This window comes from Lynx canadensis, chromosome F1, assembly GCF_007474595.2.
Source record: "Lynx canadensis isolate LIC74 chromosome F1, mLynCan4.pri.v2, whole genome shotgun sequence".
In the NCBI taxonomy this organism is placed as follows: Eukaryota; Metazoa; Chordata; class Mammalia; order Carnivora; family Felidae; genus Lynx; species Lynx canadensis.
In genome coordinates, this window is record NC_044319.2 from 23,419,345 (window position 1) to 23,442,803 (window position 23,459).

Below are 23,459 nucleotides of genomic sequence, written 5' to 3' on the forward strand. Positions count from 1 at the left end.
GGAGAAAAGTCTGTTTTTCAAGGGAGAAATCGGTAATAACAAATCCCCAAACCAACCTATCCTGTACCTTCAAATAGTTTATAAGGCTGTTGACTAAGACAGTCCTGCAGATAATATACATGCTTTGATAATTGTAAAATATTTGAGAGTTATACCACTTAATAACCTAAGTAATATATGGGAAAATAACTGTTTCCAGTTTTTTCCAGTTTCACTAGTTCTATAACTAGCAATTTTGCAAATACCTACAATTATTTTTATTTGCCTTCTGTTTTTCCCCAGTTCTGATTTGTAGTTTTTTAAACCTTGTCTGTAATTACTTTTAGCAGAGAGGAGAGTTTCAGGAGTGGAGCTAAACCCCCTCTGAGAGCCCGAGATTTCATGGCCACTAACCCTGAACATTTAGAAATCTTGAAGAAGATGGGGGTGAGTTTGATTCACCTCAAAGATGGGAGAGTCCAGTTGGTTCAACATGCAATCCAAGTAAGCCATTGCTGTACTAATTAGATACCATCTCTGCCCTCTGTGGTCTCATTAGCTTGAATAAGATAATGACATTTGGCTTTCTAAAAACTTTTAATAGATGATTTAGAGAATCATTCTAGAATTTTAGGACTTGGAGAGGTATCTTGGAAAGCCATGTAATTCAACCCTTTCATAGGCTAGATCAATTAAATCACAAAAAGGTTAGGTAGTTTGCTTAAATTGCTATAGTCAAATGTAGGGCTAAAATCCACATTTTCCTGTTTTTCAGCCCCTTGTCTTTCCATAATTTAGAGCATAATCTTAAAAGCTAATAATTAGTTTTAATATCTCTGTAGTTTACAGTATTTTAGTTTCCAAAACATTCCTGAATCTAAGTATTTTATTCATTATGGAAATCAAAAGTTGCATGTACATGTCTATGCCTAGGAAAGATAACAGATTTCCCTTTTGGGAAAATTCTATTGTTTTTTTGCTGGAAAAGCTTTCATAACATGAGGCCTTTTAATTACCCAGCTTATTAGTATATTCATTCTGAGAAAACTACATAGTTTGCTAAATAATTTCAACCTGGATCCATACCAGGTATCCCTTAAATTCAGCCTTCCCACAACCTTAGTTTCTGTCTCGGAATTCTGTTTCATCTCTGTTGTCACATCCATCCTTCCTCAAAGAGTATTCTATCCACTTCCTTATGTTTCACTTACTGTCACTTCTCAGTAGTGGGAGTGACATCTCTAACTACATTACTTTTACTTACGCCACCAATGACATAATTACCACCCAATGGCCTCTTAATCCTTACTTGATTGAATTTTTCTGTAACTGTTGACTGACCTCTTTTTAAAACCTATCCCTTTCTTGGCTTCCAGGGCATTCCAGCAACATACATCTTTCCTACTTTTCTGTTCTTTGCTTTGTGGATTCCTTTGGAGCTCTCCTTTTTTGGTACAACCACTCAACGTAGGCACTGCCAAAGAACCTGGATCATACCCTTTTCTCTCTATACTCTTCTTCAGCAGTCTCCTCCGTTTCTACAAGTTAAGCTGTCGTCTTTGTACACATGATTTCTTAGATACACATAGGTAACCCTGACTCCTAATTCAGCTTTAGTCTGCCTGTCATACGTGTCTGCATCTCCGTCTCAATCTGTCCAAACCTGATTTAATTATCTCTTCCTGTCCCCACCTCAGTCCATCTCTTTTCCTTTTTGTTGTCCGTCTCAGTAGACCCTAACATCATTCTCCTAAGTCACCGAAACTGGACATATCAAGATAGGCTTGAACTTGTCTCTGTGTCCCAACCCTCTCTGTTTTCTTTCATCCTCTGACTCCTGTCAAATCCAAATGGCTTTTCCTGTACAGTCTCAGGAATCCACCTTCTTTCTACCATAGTCAGGCATTCTTTAGCTTTTCCTCTGTTAAGACTCAATTCACATGTCATTCTAAATATTTCCCAGATCCACACTGGCAGAATCAATCATTCCCTTGTCTGTGCTGCTAGTCTACTTTCCCACCGGAGAATTTTATCATAGGTAATTTTACATGTCTGTCTCCTCTGGATACAAACTTCTTAAAGTGAAAGACTATCTCCCCACTTCCTAGTGAAGTGCTGGAGTCCAGCACTAATAGAAGCCTGATACATATATTTTGAATTTAATCTGGTTGTTGGTTCGTAATTCCAAAGAAGCGAAGTGTGGGTCAGGTATGAAGTTTATTTCTGAAAAGAGGAAGCAGTGGGGAGAAATCAAGCATAGTATTAGCATTTGAGCATTTGGTGGAAGTCTAATACTCCCATTTGTATCAGTGGTTTGTAGAACAGTGAAAGAGACATTGATAAAGATTATAAATTTACCTTCAGAAAATATTTCCAGAAGTAATATTTTTGAGGACAAAAAAAGCCATAAAATATTTGATAGGGACCAAAACTGAAAGGGAAAATTATTGTAGTAGTATTTAAGAAATCAGAAAGTTGAAAGTTTTCATAAGGAAAGGATAAAATGAATTTGTTTTTTTCCTAGGCTGCTAGTTCAATTGATGCTGAAGATGGGTTGAGGTTCATGCAGGAGATGATTGAACTGTCAAGTCAGCAACAGAAAGAACAGCAGCTACCTCCACGAGCTGTACAGATTGTTTCCCACCCATTTTTTGGCAGGGTAGTGTTGACTGCTGGACCAGCTCAGTTTGGGCTAGATCTGTCTAAACATAAAGAGGTGTGTACACTTACAATGTACTTGTTGAAATTGAAGTTAAAGTATTGTGTAAGTATTATCTAATTTCTTAGTCGCTCTAATTTATTAAACCTAAATATTTAATTTATTAAAACCTAAATATTCACTCTCCCACATTAAAGAAGATTAAAGTTAAAAACATACCTTGAAAATTTTGAGTCATAATTTATGTATACAACATACTTATAGGATTTTACTTAAAATATTGTTTAGATACTGTCCATTTCTTGGCCTGTTCTCTAATTTAGTATCTTTAAATTATCTAACAATGGGTTTTGGGACTTTCTAACCACTACTAGAACCTTTTGTTGAACAATAAGGTAACTTGGAGCCTTAACGTAGAGAACAGCTCTAAAAGCAGAGGTGTTTTGGCCCAAGTGGCTATGGAGAGTGATGCTGAGGTCCCACCAGGCCAATAGGAAGACCACTAAGCTAGCCCATCCCCTTAGTTTTAACACAGGAAACAAAGACCTGCATTGCTAAACAGTGCACAAGTGTATCTAATTGGTTGCAGAGTTGGGACCAGACCCAAGTAGCCTGACCATCTAAAGCCAATGGTCTTTGAACTCCATTACCCCTAATTTAGGCCATTTTTATATGTGTATTTTAAAGCTATATAGGTTTGTGGATTGACTCATCCATTCAGCACCTCTTTATTGAGTCCCTACTATATTCTAGACACTGTTTTATTAGATGTTTGCTGTATATCAAGTTTACAAAGCCAATGAAGAGCCATGCCCTCATGGAGTTTATGTTCTAAGAGAGGGATATTAAAACATCTTTATTTTAGCATCTTTAAAGTCAGTTCTCTAGTGGATTTAATTTTTCTTAGAAGAAGAACTGCTTACAGATTCATGTAGACTAAATCCAATTTTTTCCTCTTTCAAAATTTTTTCTGGCTACCAGTGATGATTTAAAAATGGTTACCAGCTATTTTAATTGTGGGTGTGGGTACATAGTGAAACTGCCTACAGATTTACGTATTCCAACTTTACCACTCACTAACATTGTGTCTTTGAGCATACTAGGTAAACGGAGTCTCAGTTTCCCCATATGTAAAATGGAAATATCATCTGTATTATTTTTCTTAGAGTTTTTATAAATATCAGATTTAGTCATTTATGTAAAAATGCTTTATAAACTGCAGAGCACAGTAAAATGTCAGTTGGGTACTATATGATATGCAAAATGTTCAAAACAAAAATTTATATATTGGATGTGTTATCATTAGAAAAGAAATAAGGCTTATTTAAAACTCTAGATAGTGAGTGATTTGAGAAGATAAAGGAATATTTAAGTTACTTTTATTTCTGACAGACGAGAGGATTTGTTGCAAGCAGTAAACCATACAATGGTTGTTCAGAGCTTACTAACCCCGAGGCAGTGATGGGAAAAATCGCTTTGATACAAAGAGGACAGTGCATGTTTGCAGAAAAGGCACGCAACATTCAGAATGCTGGTGCCATTGGTGGCATTGTTATTGGTGAGTAATCCTCTGTGCCGTTGTGTTGATGAGGAGGAGATGATTTTTAGGATTTTTTCCTTGTATTTTTCAAAATTTTATTGGAATTCATCATATTATTTTTACTTCACTAGTCAGTGTAATGGATGGGTAATCCAGTGACACTCTTAATAATTTCTGTGTATCTTGTATCTTTTTTGAAAGTCTGGATTTAGGTTTCTGTATATTAATGCCAGTGAAAGTGTGTGTGAAGGCAGGGTACCCCAAAGCACCCAACACTATGGATAAAAAATGTGCTTTGAGATCCAAAGCCCCTTAAAGGCAAGAATTACACCCTGTCACCTCCAGTGGGGAGCCATTAAAAATACTCATTCCTCCACAAAGTTGCAGGGTTCGGAGTCAAATACATGGGGGAACAGTTCCTGGCTCTGCCACAAGATCATGGTGTAACCTTGGCCTTGGCCCAGCTTTAGTTTATCAGTTTATTCAATAGAATTTCTTTTTAAGCTCCAGTGAAAATGTTAATAAATATCTTTTAGGTGGTTGTAAGGTTTGAAGATAATAATACATAAAATTTCTTAGCATAAGGGCTTACATACCATAGGTATAAGTACTAATTGCAAGCAAATTTTTATTTTCTTGGGTCTTTTTCCACTGAAATTACAAACTCAAATCATTTTACCTCTGCATTTCAACCAGTGTGTTCTGCTTTTTTATTTTGCATAGAAAATCACTTATAACAGGCAGTCCGTGACTGTCAGGGAAAATATGCATTTTGACACTATAAGTAAATAGTTTATATTCAGAACTAGAAGACCTGAGGTCACATCCTAATTATGAAGTTAAGTTTTTATAGTGTCTCTCACAGGGGAGATCTATTTTTGAATTTTTTCTTATTAGAATAGATTTCCTTTTTGAATTCAAGATAAATAAAAAGACATTTAAAATAAGATATTAGGATTTAGGGGCTCCTGAATGGCTCAGTCAGTTAAACATCTGACTCTTAGTTTCAGCTCAGGTCATGATATCACGGTTCGTGGGTTCGGGCCCCACGTCAGGCTTTGCACTGCTGGTGTGGAGCCTGCTTAGGATTCTCTCCCGGCCCCCCCCCCCCCCCCCCCCCCCCCCCGCACGTGTGCTCTCTCTCTCTCTGAAAATAAATAAATAAATAAAACATAAAAATATATGTTAAGGTTTATTTTAATGAAAATAATTTAGGACGTTTAAAATAAAATATTAGGATTTCTTTCAATGAAAAAAAATTTATTGTCTATGCCTACTTTAAAATTTTTTTAATGTTTTTTTATTTTTGAGAGAGAGAGAGAGAGTGCATGCGCGCACGCACAAGCCAGGAGGGACAGAGAGAGAGGGAGACACAGAATACAGAGCAGGCTCCAGGCTCTGAGCTGTCAGCACAGAGCCCGATGTGGGGCTCGAACTCATGAACCGCGAGATCATGACCTGAGCCAAAGCCAGACACTTAACTAACTGAGCCACCCAGGCGCTCCTGTCTGTGCCTACTTTTGAGCCACAGTAATGGAGTAGAGAACTGCATAGTCCAAAACATTCACTTTCTGGCCAATTACAGAAACAGGTTGCTGATGCTCCGCTCAAATCATCTCTCTATCCTTATTTTCCACACAGAGATATCTTTTATTGAAGAATTTAATGCTTGTCATCACTATCACTTTGAACACCTCTTCACCAAGACTTTAAAATATAAAAAAGTAAAGTCTGGAACATAAGTGGAATAGTTACCATTTTCCCTATAAATTGTGACTCTTGTGGTATTCTCTGTGAGGTTTGTCAAGTCAAATGTTGTCTTTAGTAGTTATTAGTAGCAGAATCCTCTGGGTAAACAAGAGGCAATGATCTTTATTCTCAGAAAATTTAATTTTTAAAAGGAAGCTTTCTTGTATTATAATTTCTTTTTCCTATGTTTTTTTGTTTCTGATGAAGTATTTTGTTTTTTCTAGTTTTAATTGTAAATAAATGAGCTAATAATTAAGACTAAGTTTTTTACCGCAAGTACTAGAAGTAAAAATTATCTTAGAATAATCATTTGTCTGCAAGAGACAGTAATTGATTAAACTGGTTTAAGATGGAAAGTTTGTTTACTACATGGGACTGGATTATTTTAATTGAACACGAAAGAAGTTCAACTGAGCAAAAATCATCAGGAACCATGATTTTTTTAAGTAGCATTTTTCACATCTGTCTGTCTCTTTTCTCTGGGTCTTCCCAGACTCTCTTCTCTGCATCTCTTTGCAGTTTTGCTTCACTCTCCAGCTTCTCACCAGCTTGTTCCCTCTTTGCCCATTAGTTCCAAGAAGTCATTGTAAAATTGCAGCCTCAACCATGAGTCTGTTATTTTACTAGATCACTACCCACTGCTAACCAGGGCAGTCATTCTGTGTGCCACTTCTAGGTCCTCCAGAGAGACTGTCAGGTGGCCATGCTTGTCTAGTCAGTTATTGCTAAGGAGGTGGGTCCTCAGAGCAAGCTCTCTGAGAAGGGACAGGGAGGTTCTTCACCTGGCGTGTGCAGTTAGAGGTGGACATGGCCGGCCCCGTGGTCAAACAGTATTGAGCAGTCCTACTGCGGTTAGCTAACCAATGTAAACTAACAGTAATGGTCACCTCAACTTACAGAGCAAAAACGACTATCATAATTCTTCTTTGTGAGCAGTATATAAAAAAGAACTACCAATAGGTAGTTTGGTAAATGCCATTAAAGGAAATCTTAAGCAACAATAAAATTTCATTCATAGTTCTATCATTGTAATCCAAGTCTTTGAGTGAAAAATCCAAGGCTTTTCATAAGCATATGGAAATTTTTAGTCATAATCATAGAATTTTGAGTTCTACTTTTTTCATGTAATAATAATAATCTGTTTTCCTGGGTGTCCCATCAAGTACTTAATTATAATTTACTTATAATAGTTCACAGTTGTTCACAATTGTAAGTAGCACTCCAGTAAACTACTTTGGGAGTAAATCATTTTGCTTCTTTTGAGTTCTTTCCTCAGGATAAATTTCTAGGAGTGGAATTAGTGAGCCCCAAGTATGTTCATTTTTATGATTCTTGATGCATAAAATAAATGCTGCCAACAGGGAAAAAAAACAGTAAAGTTTTGTCTGTAGATCTTTTTAATGGACAGATGTTTTTATGTTTGCTGTATTCATTTTCTGCTAGATGACAATGAGGGGAGCAGCAGTGATACTGCCCCTCTGTTCCAGATGGCAGGTGATGGGAAGGACACAGATGACATCAAGATCCCCATGCTATTCTTATTTAGTAAAGAAGGAAGTATCATACTGGATGCCATCCGGGAATATGAGGAGGTGGAGGTGCTCCTTTCTGACAAAGCAAAAGATAGAGGTAAGGGTAAAAAAAAATCCTTGTTTTTGATGTAGCTTAGCATTAGTTTTACTAGTTTGATAACAAAAATGAGTTATAGAAAGTTGTTTTTGGTGCACTGGTAAAAGAAGTTAAAAAGAAGATGCTTTCAGAATATATTTTTCTTTTGGAAATAAGAGTTGCAAAACATTTACTTTGCTTTGTTTGCTGACTTAGGATGCTTTCAGAATAATGTTTTTTACATGTAATTTATCATTTTTGCTATGGTCCTGCCCAGTGATAAACATACGGGGGAATATATCAAGAGAGTCAATTTAAATATCCACACATGTTCACCATTCAGTTCTGCTGATACTAGATCTTACATTTCTTTTATAAGGAATAAAAAGAGATTGTATCGAGTGGTATTGTATACAGTATACTAGTAGTTAGGTTTCAGCAGGCCACCAGTAATCAAATGACCACTGTCTTGTTGAAGGCAGTATAAATCTAGCAGCTTCTACCCACTGAGGTGTAGGTTTATCACATAAGGATTTATAAGTTATAAGAGATACAAGTGATGTCTGAAGAACAAGGCAGCATGCCTTAATTCACGATAATATATAGTCCTCTATAGGCCACAATGTTTGTTAGTTATTTGAAAGCTATTCGAAACCCAAATTATTGTATAAACGGCAGGTCTTACTGCTATTCTCTTATATTTCACATCCTGGGATAGTGGAGAAATGAGGGAAAGTGAACCATCAGACATAGACTACTACTATCCTGCTTATGGTAGCCACACCTCCTGATCTACTGGAGGAGCCTGGAGGGAGAACTCTATTTCTCCCATTACCTGTAAATGGCTAAAGTTGTGTAATTGGTGCAGGTTGTTGAATCCCCTATGTAGGAAACTGATTCAATTCAGTGTAACTTCCAGGTGAAACAGTAAAAAAAAAAAAAAAGGTTATCTATAACCTAGTGCTAGCCAAGTCAGTGTTGTTTTGTCTTGTCTTCTCATTCTTATAGTGCTTTATTCTTGAGATCCTTTCAAGTGTCAACTATTTAAGAACAACGGAGTAGGACATATGTACATAAGGATGTAGAGTTGGGAACAACAGAATAGAAAGGATTTCTAATCTTAAATCCTCCTGTGTTTGTGATTTTATTTCCCCAAGTTTTTTTGCTCAACTCTTTCCTACGTATATGCATTTATGCACATCAAACACAGGCAAATTATTATTCCATATAAGTCTTTAATGCCTTTGCTTTTCTCCCCCCATTTTGTGCTACCATTGGAATTTCAGCAGCAATATTAAAAGGTAAAATGATTCCAAGCTACATTATTAACAGTAGTAAGTATCTTGCATTAATAAGCCTTAAATTATATATATGTATATATGTATTTGTGTACGTGTATATATCCACACACACGCATATGCAAATATATATATATATATATATATATAATTGTGTTTCAGTGGATATCATGATAATTATCTTGTTTAATGTGATTAGATTATTTTCATGTCTAGTCAGCTGTCCCATGATAATAATTCTTTTTCAATCCTGTCATAACAAATCCTGTGAATTATATATCCATATAATAGATGAATTCGCTAGTCCGTGTCAATGCAAGAGTCAGTCTAACAAAGACGTTTTGGCATGTGTTACTTTTGATCACTTTTATTTGAATACAGTATAAAGTATGTAAAATATCGACTTTGTTTTAGAAATGTGTATGTGTGTAGGAGTACATGGGATTAGGACTACAAGATCATAGCAAAGCATGTGCTTCCCATACTAGAGAAAGAATGTGAGAAAAGATAAATTCTATAGGTAGCGCCCCCCCCCCATCTGTGGGAGATATGTTCCAAGACCCCCCAGTGGATGCCTGAAACTGGATAGTATATCGATCTGTATATTTGCCATGTTTTCCTATGCATACATACCTGTAATAAAGTTTAATTTATAAAGTAGACACGATAAAAGGTTAATAATTATAACTAATAATAAACTAGAACAGTTATAACAATATACTGTAATGAGACTTAAGGGAATGTGGGCTTTCTCCAAATATCTTATTGTACTATACTCATCCTTCTTCTTGTGGTGATGTGAGATGATAAATTCCTACGTGATGAGATGAAGTGAGGTGAATGACATAGGCATTGTGACAGTATTAGGCTGCTAGTGACCTTCTGATGCTGTGTCAGGAGGAGGAGGGTCATCTGCTTCCTGACCATGGTTGACTGCAGGTAACTGAAACCTCAGAAAGGGAAACTGTGAATAAGGCAGGAGTGGATTACTGTATGAAAAGTATTATCTGAACAGTGTTCTATTTTAAGGACCTTGCAGTAAAAGGGCTTTACTTAAATTATATGTATTTTAAAGTTTCGCTGGTCTCTAAATTTGTTGAACTGTGATTCTGTTATAGAGTCATCTTTTGACACAAAGTCTTGAAAAATTCTCTTTTTTATGTAGGTCTTTCAGGCACTGTACAACTATATTTACTAAATCAATGTAACACTATTATCAATACGACAAAAAAATCAATAATAGTTTTAGTAAATCAACTACTTCATTCAGAATACTTAGGAAAATATCCTAAGAAGTTAATGTCTGTGGTGGTTGTCATTGATTTGTCTTGTGCCATTACTGCATGCATCAGTGTTTCTCTTCTGCATCAGAATCAGCTGATGTACTTGTTGCAAGTGTAGATTCCAGAGTCCTACTCCAGAATATTGAATCAGACTCTCTGAAGGCAGGGGACCAGAATCTGACATTTTAAACAAGCATCGCAGATAATCCCACTCAGCTACACTTTAAGAAGCACTGAATAGTCCTAAGTAGGCACTTTTTTTTTTTTTTTTTTTTAATTTCCAGCTATGTCTGAGCCATATTGTACCATCAGGGGTACCAGGTAGGATTGTATAAGTACCCCAAACAATTAGCATCCTTAAAATCTCAACATTAAAATGTCCTCCAGATTGCCCTTTAAAAATCTCATTGCACAAATCCATACTTCCTGTATAATGTCATACAGTTTGGATCGAGCAGTTCTTCCCACATAATAATACAGAAAATAGAAGTCCAGAACAAGCCCCCCACTCCCACTGTTAACTGTCTTATTCTGAGAAGTCCCAGCCATTAATACAGAAATATCTGCAGCAGTCCTATCTGCTAGCAAAAATGTTCACGTATCTTACTACGCATTCTTCAGAAGTAAAGCATTCTTAATTTATCAAGTGGAAACATTGCTTCCTCGGGTCAAACCAGTCATACATCTAAAAGTTAAGTTATCCACAGAAGTTTTAATATTATGTCTGTCATGTGTGCCCCATCTTCCCAAATTTCAAGAGTTTATAAAGGTACTTAGTCCAAACCTGTGCTCACAAACAAAATACACTGTGCTCTTTCATTTAGGTCCAAATTTCAAACAGTTTATAGTTAAGAATCCATTTCCCTTTCTCAGTATTTTCAAGGGGAAAAGGCTCGTCATTTTAAAGGTTCAATACATTATCATGCTTGCAGTTTACAGTGTAGGCCTGTGGTGCCTTAAGAGCTGTAGAAGGATGTTTTCAGGGCTACTCCTATATTTCTGTCTACCTGATAAAGAGGCAGACAGAGAAAATAGGGGAAAGAGAGGAAAGGTGCCATGGTTTGAACTGGTCAAGGTTGAAGTCTGGCAGTGTTATTTTTCCTAAGATTATTTCCCACTGAACTTGATTGGGGTGAATGTGCCCTAAATTTGAACTATAGGATTTGGGTTGCTATTGGAAAGGATTTGCTTCAGGGAAAAAAATCTAATATGTATGCAGAAGGCCTCTTTGCCTAGAAAGGAGCATCTGAAACCTTCTTTTAAGCAGAATCGATACATACCTGCCCTCCTTCTACAACCTGGCATGCTTTCTCATGCGTTTTTGCATTTGGACATCTCTTCCCTCTTTCTGGAAATGCTCATCAATCCCTGTCCCCATCCCCATGGCCCATTTTCTCTTTGAGGACATTTAGCCATCCTGCATACCCAGTTTAAATACCACCTTCTTTATGGAATTTTCTCTTATTCTTATAGGTAAAATTTAAAAGTGTCTTTTTAATGAGTCCTACTTTGACACTCATATCACATTGTACTTCTTTACCTGCTCTCATCTCTGTATTCTTGTTTCAGCAAATGCTGGTTGTACAGATGAATGAATGATTGTGGAACATCCAGTCTCTGAGTCTTTGCCAAGGCTCCCTTGTCCTTTTATTATTAAAACTTAATAACTTTCTTGTCTTTGTATCTTGACATTTTCTTCACTCTTTTTTTGCTTCCTGTGTTTCTGATCTATTCCTGAATTTAATGACATAGCTGTTAATGCTCTTAGGATCGTGGTACTCCATGCCAGTGCTAACAGGCACCTTAGAATCAAAATGTGTATTAGTGTGGCAGACACTGACTCCTTCCTTCCTTTTTCTATTTCTCCATCTGCCATTTTTACTTTCCTGATTGCTGCCTCTTTGCTATTTACCAGCTCTTCTCATATATTCCATGTGTTTCCAGACTAGCACTTCTTTTCCACTAATCTGTTTGTTTACTCCTATGCCAATAGTACAAGTTTGCTGTTTTGAGTGCATTTTGATATCTGATAAGGCAACTCTCCTCTCACTAATTCTTTTTACAATTTCTTCACTTCTCATTGATATATTCTTCCATAAGAACTTGTAAATAGTTCTATCTGCTCCCAAAAGAAAACAAAAAGAAGTAGAATGGGAACATGATGCTTTCATAGAAGTAGGAAGTTTTTGTTAAATATTATGACAGGAACATACCCTTAGCTACAAATATAATTAGATCTTGTGTGTTTTCATTGAGATTTTATAGTATTAAGTAATATAGTCTTGTTCCTTTCATAATAAATTTGTTTTATAGTTTTTACTTTTATTGTGAAAATGGTACTTAATTTAATCCTAACCAGTTGTTACTAGAGAGAGGTTGTTTGCATATGTATCTTATTTTTACCCTCTTTATCAAGTTCTTTTTTTTAATGGTATTTTTTTAAATTGAGAGTTGCTTTGAGTTTAAGCATACAATACAATTGAAAATGCAATTTGATCTTTTCTTTTCCTATATTTACACCGACTTTTCTGTTTTCTTATCCTTTTGTGTTAGCTAGATTTCCAAAATAATATTACATAATACATGTATCCCTAGGGTAATTTTGCCAAAAGCACAATTTTTATTACTAGACAAAACAGCACTACGCTCTTTCCTATCCTTCTAAAACTAGATTAATACAATTCTAGAAAAAAACTTGAAGGTTTTCTTTTTGTTTTCCCTTGAACTTAGGGTAGCCTAGTATAAATGAGCGCCAAGCAGCCAGTTTCCGCTTTCTCTTCTTTGGTCACCACCATAGTTTTCCTGATTGTCGAATTCAAGTGTACCTTTTCCACAGCTTAGAAGAGAATGTGGAGACTCCCCCAACCCCCCCCCCCGACCCAAGAACTTAAACTTCCCTAGTCAGATAATCCTACTTAGAGTACGCATAAACACACCTGTCTGTACCTTCCTGCATACCTGTATTTCCTTTAGTTTTTCTGGTTTTATAATATGTCCATCTTCCCTTCCTTCTTTGATGGATTAACTCTATTTTTAAATCTGAGCTCAAGTGTCAGTTTCCAAAGGAAACCCTCAACTCTATTCTTTCCTATTCCCTGTAACCTTTCCTAGCAACATAAAACATGTCACAGTTAGAGTTTTCCATTTATTTTGTGTGATTATTTGGAAATGTTTTCCCCACCTGGACTAAAAGATCCATAAGGGCAAATCTGGTGTCTGTTTTTGCCTCGTTTTACCCGCAGTACCTTGCACAGTGCCCATCACACAGAGGACCCTCAGGACTTGCTTGCTGGCTAAGCACAGAGATTGAGGATGAGGCAGCATGGGGCATCAGTGCTGTGGAAGCACTTTCTTGTAGGAACCCCAAATAGGATGCTTCTAGTGGCTTCATTGTATATTCATTACAAGAGGTTTAACCTACTCTTAGCCTTCCAGTGGATTTTAAAATGGTCTTATAATTCATAGACTTACAATAATGAAATACAAGTTTTGTAAATAATCTTAGTTCGTGTCTTTATGAAAATATTTATCCACATTAGTACCCTCAAATCATCCAAAATTTTGTATTATTGGCATTGTCATGGCTTACTGCATGGGAATTTCACTTTTCAAAAGAATATTATCTTAAAATATAGTTATGATAAGTGCTGTTTAAAATTTACTCTATTTCATATGTTCTCATGTGCAAGCTTTCCTGAATTGAGATATTTAATAAATTTTAGACCTACAATGCAAATCTATGTACACTTAAATAATAGTATTGTTTAGTGTATTCGTTGGCATATTTACTAATCCCCATTGAAGACTTGTCAGTTACTAGAGTCACTCTTTTCAGTTTGGAAGAATGTTTATTTTGTAATGGCACATTTTGCAAAATGAATATACAGAAAACATGTGATTACATGATTAAAGGCAGTCTTTTACTCTTCAGTGTTAATGTTCACTGCTCTGCATTAACGTGTTTTTCTTTCTTTTTTATTTCTTCATTTTATTGCAACAACCAGTAGGCTGTTAAAAGTGTGATAGTAAATATTTTGAGTAGGAAAGTAGCATGAAGCTTGTTTCTTTCATGTACAGATCCTGAAATGGAAAATGAAGAACAACCATCCTCTGAAAATGATTCCCAGAGTGCTGAACAGATTACATCAAGTTCTCAGGAGGTTGATTTGGTTGATCAAGAGTCTCCTGAGGAAAGTTCTCTAAACTCTCAACCAGAATCATTATCTCCAGCAGATATGGACAATGCTGCAAGTGTTTCTCCTTCTGAACAGATTTCTAACCCCATGGAAAACCATGAGACTACAAGTCTTGATGGTGAATGTACAGATTTAGATAACCAGCTTCAAGAACAATCAGAAACTGAGGAAGATTCCAATCCTAATGTTAGCTGGGGTAAAAAGGTCCAGCCTATAGACTCCATATTAGCAGACTGGAATGAAGATATAGAAGCATTTGAAATGATGGAGAAAGATGAACTATGACTCACTAAAGAATCTGGTGGTACGTATTTAAAAAGAAAAGCCAAACTGTGGTTAACAGACACCCGAATACTAAGCAGGCTCTCTAATGGGAGTCTTTAAGTATGGTGATGAGCAACCACGTTCTGACTGAGATAGTTAACATAGGAATCTGGAGCATGCCGTGTTAGAACTGACCTTGCTTAAAACCGTCCCATCAAAAATGGAAACTCCCAACCCTCCCCCTCTCCCCACCCTGACCCCATGACAGCGTCGCGTGCCACCCTGCAGCACCTCAGGCCAGGAAAAGATTGCTGGCGTTCCTAGGAACCAGATTTCTGCAGTCTTGTCAGATAGACAAGAAACAAATTCGGTTAATAGTGGAGAGGAGAATAGGAATTTGTAGAGCTTTCTAATTAAAGGAAGTTCGGCTTTCTTGGTTTTGGGGTTAGAGACTCTTTGGGGAAAATACAGATGAGTACTGCGGGCATTCTGGTTATGTTGCCTTCACAAAAACACTCAGAGTGACCTAAGTGATTGTGAAGCAGTTGCGTTCATGGTGAAAGCAGCCTTTGCTCATCACTTTCACTTGCTTCATTGTGTAACAAATGATCAAGAGGACTTGATTTTTTTTCTCTCCTCACGATGTCCTTTTCATTTAAACCAAAGGTGAAGCCAGTGTACTTTCTCAGTGAGTTCTCTGCATAAAGGCTAATCGTTGGGACCAGGATAAAAGGTCATATAATATATTGTGGAAATTGGTTACTTAATGCTTCTGAAAAATGGAACAAGGGGGAAACTGTAATGTTGTGATAATGAACTTGCCATTGGGCCTTCCATAGGGAAAGCTGTGACTGACCTGAAATGGCACTTAAAGTTCTGTCCTTGTAGGGCAAATTATAAATCTTTTCCAGTTCATCGCTCTTAGAGGTGATTACCTCTAGCCATCAGCCTTACTCCATCCCATGTTTAGTATGCAATTTGAGCCACAAGGGCCACATCGCCAGTAGCTGAGTACATTTTGTTCCATTTTTCTATCTTAGGGAGCCATAATAAAACTGTGGTAGTAATCTGAAAATCCTAGGGAAACTACTATTTTTCTTCTTTGAAACTATGGTTTCTAAAGTTGCACCTAAGGAGTCTGTCACATTTTCTGTTGAATCATGGTTTTTAAGATGTTTCATTTTTGTTTTGTTTTAACAAATATTCCTTCTGATATGGACTTGAAAATTAGTCTATGGTAACCTGTGTAAAAAACTTACACAGTAGCAACTAACAAATAGCCATATAGCTTAATGAGAATTTCTTTTTTTTTTTTTTTCTTTTTTTTTCTTTTCTTTTCTTTTCTTTCTTTCTTTTTTTTTTTTTTTTTTTTTTTTTTGGTGGCAGTCTGGTGCTAGCCACATTTAAGTTTTTAAAAATTGTTGTTGATATCCTATAGACAGCCCTGTAGTTGAAATCATGGTTTTATTCATTTTATTTATTTTTCAAAACTTACCTAAATCAGTCTAAAGGAGTATTTGTGAGACTTAATTTTCTTTCTCTTTACCATGACATGACCTAATAGTCTTTTCTGAAAACAGTTTTGAGGTACTAATGAACTTAAACTGTATATGGAGCTGTTAAGAGAACAGCAGTGCTGTACTGTAGTTATGTATATTCATGTACAGTGTGTCTTAGATCCCAGGTAGTCATATTCTTTTGTAAGGGGATGAATAGCTGCTTTCAAAAATTCCGGCTAAATGTAACTGGGTCAATGAGTAATAAAACTAATAGAGAAGACACTTTTGGGGGGGAGAGGGGTGGGGAAGAGTAGTTATAAGACCATTATTGGCCCTTAATTAAACCTGACACTAAAGTGGATATTTTAGTCTTTCTGCATGTGAAATTTGGTGTAAGAAGATAGAACTATAATACATACAGTATATGGAAGGATAGATATAGTGCTTTGTTCATCTTAATTGCAAAGCTGCCAAAGTAGCTGAAGCTTAATTATTTGACTTGCCTTGATTTGTAGGACTGGGGCTTTGAGAAAAGGAGCAGATGTTCCTCTAAGACTTTGATTACAGAAGCCTTATATACATTGGTTTGATTTTGTATTTGTAGCTCAGAGTCATTGTTGTCTAAATCCAACTTTCTAAGTTAGCAAAACAACGTAAAAAAAATTTTTTTCCCCACAAAGATCTCATGGTAACGAGAACCAGCTTACTCTCCCTTCCTTTGGCCATTAGGGGGTGTTGTTGCCATTCATTGATGTCTAGAAGCAAATTGTTCACTTTTTTAGAAAAGTGAATCCTTAAAAAAAAAAAAGAAAAGAAAAAAATTTAAGAAATTATACTTTATACCCAGAAAGAATCGTATTTGATTTTTCCCTAGTTAAGAAGGTATAATGTTCAGCTTCAGAACTCCCAGCATTATCATTATTCATTATTATTATTATTATTATTATTATTATTCAATGTACTGCCATGAAGTTGTTTTTGAGTTCATTAAAAAATTCCAACAGCATTAGGTTTTTGTTTTTTTTTTTAATGTTTTGTTTTTTAAATACCTTTGATAGACGTTTTATTTACTTCCTAAATATTCGGGGGATTCTATGAGACCCTGAATTTTAGAAACATCTGGTCTACCTCAGTTAAATGTTGACTGCATAGAAATAGAGATGAAGTGATCGCCACAGCCATAAAATTGTTTGAATAAGAAAGATTTATACAATGTTTACAAACCTGGAATCAAGTAAGGAATTTATCTGAAAGTGAAAAGTTAGATATTAGAGCAAGTGTTTAATTCAGGTATTTTCAAGTTTTAAAACTCAACTTGTTTACCTACTAAAAATAGCTATAGTTTTTCTGCTTATAAAAGTCCATTGAAATGATAATACCCTAATTTGCAATAATTTCCCCATAAAGTTTTAGGTATGAAAGAATTGTAATTTACTGGATATGTTTAGGATGGGGTATTTTGTTGGCAGGTTTTTTTTTTGTTTTTTTTTTTTTTAACATTTAATAGGCTTCCAACAAGAATACAGTTGTTTCAAGAACAAATTATTTTTTGACATTATACTTTTCCCTTTTTCTTCACAGTATTAGTAAAATGATAAATTGTGCACTCTCTGGTTTTAGTTTCTAATATGCTTATGCTTTTGAGAATTTTTTAAAAATTCAAATTATCATCATAGCCCTTTTACAATAAAACCAGCATTTGTTCTCTCACCAGACCCCATGTCAGATTCATTATAAAGGAAGCTCAGCATAAGTAATTCAAATCGTGCTTATAATTTTGGAGGTGGGGGGGGGGTGATTTAGTAAATATTCCAACCGGTCGTTTTGTGCACAAGGCTTCAGTCAGAACATAGAAAAAAAAACATTCTGTGAATGAAATATTGTATGTTCAGATTTTATAAAAGACATTTTTAAAAGCCCAATTTACAGCCGTATATTTTCTTATGATGTAATTTATGAAAAAGATGTCTGTACTAACAGGTGCTGTAACACTACTGTTGTTGGATTTTATTGTTTGGTGATAAATGTATACAATATTTCTAAGGGAAACTATGTACTGTGATGTAAAAGTCTGGGCAAAATGTATATAATCCTTGTATATAATTGTGTATTTGATTATAATTACTGATTGTAAAGATTTAATAAAATATGTAAATATTCTGGTCTAGTTTTAATTTGGATTTTTAGCATCACTTTGCCTATCTTAAAAAATTTTTTTTTAATGTTTTATTTATTTTTGAGAGAGAAAGAGCGAGCGAGCAAACAGGTGAGGGGCAGAGAGAAAGGGAGATACAGAATCCGAAGCAGGCTCCATTCTCTGAGCTGTTAGCACAGAGTCTGATGCAGGGCTCGAACCCACAAGCCGTGAGATCCTGACCTGAGCCAAAGTCAGACGCTTAACCGACCGAGCCACCCAGGTGTTCCATGCCTATCTTTATACTTTGGTATCTTTTTAAAAATTTTTTTCATCACTCTGCCCTTTAATCTTCACTTTACCCCTGGGGGAGTGAATCTGGGAACAGGTTAAGGTATAGAAACAAACACTGAAGAGCTCCACAACTCAAATAGTGCCAAGGACCCTCAGAGCAGAGTTAAGAGTTAGTAATTCACAGTGTCAATACTGGTTACATGTTTATGTTTTGAGTTTACTTATATTGAATAAAGTCAGTTCTTTTGACATTGTCATTTAAAGTAACCCCGAGCCTCTCCTGTTAATTCCAGTGAGGCCATTTCCTTTTAGCAGCCACTTTCAGATATGGTGATACTGTCCTCTTCATCTGTACTGTTCCTGGAGTTTCTGAGCACAGACATCTTGAAAGACCTAATAATAGTCACTAGTATCAATGGGTAATTGCTTTCTTTAAAGACGACCAAGTTGAGACTTGAAGTTCTAAGCATCTTACTCAAAGTTCCGCATTTGGTGACTGGGCAATGGGATGGGAGCCCTGGTCTGTTTCCTGTGCCCATGGTCCTTTCCGTGTACCTTCTCCCTTTCTCTGTCTTTACTCCTTCTCCCACCCCATTCCAGTTTCTGCTCCCCTTTTGCTCAGCCACTACCTTCCCACCTGACCACTTTCTCCTCATTGGGGATTGAAGTGTAGAAATGGTAGCATCCATTCTCAGGTTCTTTGGACATTAAATCTCATCTCAGCCTGCCTCCATTCCCCTAGGACAATGCACCACTATTTCAGGAATAGTTTAAAGGATCCAACAGCATCTCTTGGAAGATTTCAACAGGGAGGTTGCCTTTCTTTCCTGGGTAAAGCAAACTTAAGAGTTCTTTCTACTAAGGGGAGCTAAGTAATGTAAGGGTTGAGAATGGTACGTGTCAGCATCGACCTGCTAGTCAAGTTTCTAATTTCCAAAGCCTTGCTCTTGATTGACTCTAATAAGCCTAGTGGTCTGTAGTGTTCCTCTTCAGTGAAGTAGTAAATGGGAGGCCAGTGATGACCCTTGGGGAGGGATCCTCTTAATTCATAAAAGACTTCACTCATCATTCCAGATGACAGAGAAATGCTTAAGTCAGTGGCAAGATGAAGTATAATGCTAAATGAAGAAAAATCTAGAACTGTATGTAAAGTATTAACTCTGTTGTATATGTGGAGACTCTTTATTCAACAAAGACTTAGCACCTCCTGGGTGCTAGACATTATCTGGGGCGTGGGAATGTGAACAACGCATAGTAAAGAAGATAGGAAATAAAATAAATAAATATGAAAATGAGTTTATGAAGCAAAAGAACTTCCGGTGAGAGGATAGTGATGGAAATCAGCACGATGTAGAATTCTCTTTTAAACAAAATATCAATTACGGTTATCTGTGGATTGTGGGCAATTTCTGTTTCCTTATCTATAACTGTCTCTGTTTTAATAAGTTTCCAAAACAAGCATTATGACTTTAAAAATAAAAACAGTCTAGGTCAGTTAAAGGATGAAAGGGAGAAAGAAGAATATCACACCAGAACCCCTACCATCCTGTGGTTCTGCACAGTTCAAGTCCCTGACGTGCTAGACAGCTCTCACGGACAGAAGCCGTGAAGGAGAGAATACGCCACCCCAAAACACGCCACTTTGGCAAATTGATTATTGTAAATTAAAGTCACTTAAGAAACAGCCAATGCAAAAACCGGACACTCTGACCTTCCTTTGTCCCCCTGAAAAGAGGAAATAAATCTCCCATGGGAAAGGTACCCTCCCTGAACCAGGAGGATAGAAGGCATCCTTATCACCAGAGATAGCGAAGTTAGGGCTGAGAGGGTTGTCTGAATAAACCTTGTTACTTGCTACACCGGATCCAAACCCTTTTGTCATGCCAATTCTTTACATTTTTATGACTTCCTTCCCTAAAAGGTATAAAAAGCTGCCTGCTCTGGTCATTTCTTTGAGTCTCATATTTTTATGGGCTCCCATACATACAAAATTAAATTTGATTTTCTCTTGTTAATCTGTCTTATGTCAATTTAATTATTAGACCAGCCAAAGAACCTAAATGGGATGAAGGGAAAAGCTTTTCTCCTCTGCAGCAGCATATAGCTGGGATTCAAAAGTTTCTCAGGAAGAGTATGGGGATGGAATAGGAAAAAGAAGGGGATCTAAAACAGCCCTGAGATTGCTGGCATTTAAGGCATAGGAGGAAGGGCTTGTATAAAACGGAATGAAAAAGGGCAGGTGGAGAGGGAGGAGGAAAATGAGGACAGAACAGTGTTACAAAAACCAGAAGGAAAGATTATTTCAGGGAAGAAAGCTGGCAAATAATCTAGCCCAAAGAGCTGGTGCGAGCAAACTCGCTACATAAGAATGTAGGTTCAGTGTGGCTCTATCATCTAATGTTTGAGAAAAGCCAGAAAAGTAGGTGAAATTCCACCTTAAACATTGTTCAGGTTGAAATAGATGTGACAACAAAGTCCTTCAGTTTGCAACCGCTGAGCTGGCAGATCCTGAACCTCCAAATGTCTGGGCTCCTCCATTTTCAAGGCACCATTCACCAGTCTCCTGTTCTAGATTTATTATGTGCCCCAGAGGCCTCCTCAACTCTTGAGATTTTCTGGTTTAGTATCCCAAATGGTGATTATGCGGCTTTCCAAATGGAGATTACTGGTTTAATCAGGCGGGTCGATGGGGGAAAAAGTCTCACCCATTCACCTTCCTACAATTCTAATGTCAATCATTGACACCTTCTTTGACCTGAGGCAGTGAAAGTTCCTCTCCTGAGCCCCATTCAGATTTCCACTCCATCAACTGGTATGGCCAGACTGCTGACAGCTTGACCCCAACTTCCTTCTAGGGCTTCCCTGTCTCCCACCCAGGATACATCTATCTGTAAGCCTCTGCTCAGCCCTACAGTGATTCCTTTAAATTCCCGCAATAATCTAAGAGGGCTAGTCCAGTCGGCTCTCCATTCATAGGCAGTATGATGACTAATGCCTTCTTCATAGACCAGGTAATAAAAAGAGCTGCCACTTTTTGAATCCTCATGAGGCATAAACAAACACTGGGCACGCTATATTGGTGAGTCCTTACCCTTATAACAACCTTATGACATGTCCATAATTTCATAGGTCAGGAAAAATAAGATTCAGCAAAGTTGAGTGGCTTGCCAACAGGCACAAAGCCAGTTAGATGGATCTGGGATTTGAGTCTCGAGTAATCTAAATTTTTTTTTATCTTTATTTATTTTTGAGAGAGAGCGAGAGCACAAGCAGGGGAGGGGCAGAGAGAGAGGGAGACACGGGATCTGAAGCAGTCCAAGCTGTCAGCATGGAGCCTGATACAGGGCTCAAACTCACAAACTCTGAGATCATGACCGGAGCCGAAGTCAGACACTGAACCAACTGAGCCACCCAGGTGCCCTGAGTCTAGATTAATCTAAATCAGATTACTACACAGGGTGCCTTTCCTAACTATGCACAGTGATCCATTTGAACCAAGGGTTATTATGGCTGCTAAACAAGGTCGAATCAGAGATCCTTATAAACAGTGTTCTACTGCTAACCAGCTAGCCACAGAAGGGATCTGGGAATTGAAGGTACTTTGCATTTACCAAAGGGGTAGGAACAGGAGAAAGGACTGCTTTCACATTCAAGCTTATGGCCTCTGAGACAAAGGATATTTACTTTATTGGAAACCCTTCAAAAGACAGGGGAGGTAGGTCTCCCTCTTTCCAAGGCAACTACCGGTTTCTCAGATCTTTGGCTGAAATATATTATCATCTCCAGCCAGAATGGCCAGACTTAGGAGACATCTATAAGCCATACAACAGTGGGTTTACCAGCTCATCAGGGGACTGGGAGCCCCTGGAGAAAACAGAAAAGTTTCTCCTACTCATCTTTTCCTCACCTCTACCAGTACCTGGCTCTTGGAAGGCACTGACTGAACATTTCTGGAGTAAACGGAATGAAATACCTGGTTGTGAACAAATGGACAGATGAAAGAGCTATGATTTGCAACCACTGAGAAATGTAAAAAAAAAAAAAAAAAAAAGTGACGTACCAGCTTTGAAGACAGTTGTATGAAGAAATCCCAAACTATTTTTGTTGCTGTTGGAAGTAGACATTGTAGGAAACACAACTCATGTAGTGAGCTCAGCGATTTAGAGCCAAAAGAACTCTGTTTCTATACATCATGGATTCTCCTCATTGGACAGAAAACAGAAACCAGAGGTGGGAAGTGACCTGACCAAGGTCACACATACCCAGGACTGATTAAGTCTTCAGGTTCTGGCGCAACTGTTTTCAAAGTCATTCTCCATGCTTCACAGCCTCGGTACCTTCATTCCTTTGCGAGTTAACATTCAGCCAGTGAGATAATTACTAACTTCAGAGCTGCCTCTGAGGTGCCTTTGGAAAACTCCAGGGCTCCACTGAACACAGTTGAAAAACTACTGACTTAGATAATTTATTGCTCGTTATTTAAACTTTGAGCACGTTCAAGCAAAAACGTCTTTTAATTCCCAGAAAACTGGCTATTCTCATTGCCAGCATTTATTCTTCTCTTCCTTTCCTGATGAATAAACCAATTAATGAAAGAATACGCTGTGTACTTTCTTTTGTTCTGTTATTCATCTGAATTAATGTGTGTGGGCAAAGCTCAAAGATACAGATCTTTTTGCCTGGTGGGCCCTCTTGTGGGTCTTAAACCCAAGGGTTCCCAAGCTTTCTTTGTGGTGATGGCAGAAATGGTTCTCTTTAGACACAAACCATTGAACTGAAATTTCTAAAATTGAAATTCTGGGTAAGATACAGAACCACAAGAATAAACAACCTGTTTGTATTTGTATTGGTAAAGCAATAATGGAGAATTCCAGTCTCATGAACGTCTGGAGATGTCTCATGATAAGCCAGTATTTCTAAACCTCTGTAAAATTCTCTAATAGCTGATAGTAATAA

At 37.1% G+C, this 23,459-nt stretch overlaps 1 protein-coding gene across 4 annotated transcripts in view; it reads left to right on the forward strand.

The window, feature by feature from the left end:
* The window catches only part of EDEM3 (ER degradation enhancing alpha-mannosidase like protein 3), a 69,160-nt gene extending 50,926 nt beyond the window's left edge, over window positions 1-18,234 (forward strand). Inside the window, exons 16-20 of one of the 4 annotated variants that reach the window (XM_030302406.1) lie at window positions 327-426; window positions 2,504-2,695; window positions 4,031-4,196; window positions 7,371-7,556; window positions 14,194-18,234. In XM_030302406.1, the coding sequence (XP_030158266.1) occupies window positions 327-426; window positions 2,504-2,695; window positions 4,031-4,196; window positions 7,371-7,556; window positions 14,194-14,597 (1,048 nt within the window). In that variant the 3' untranslated portion in view covers window positions 14,598-18,234. Of the gene's footprint in view, window positions 1-326; window positions 484-2,503; window positions 2,696-4,030; window positions 4,197-7,370; window positions 7,557-14,193 lie in introns of all 4 variants that reach the window. The other 3 variants (XM_030302404.1, XM_030302405.1, XM_030302407.1) reach the window with 3 other exon arrangements.
* The last annotated feature ends 5,225 nt before the right edge of the window (window positions 18,235-23,459 follow it).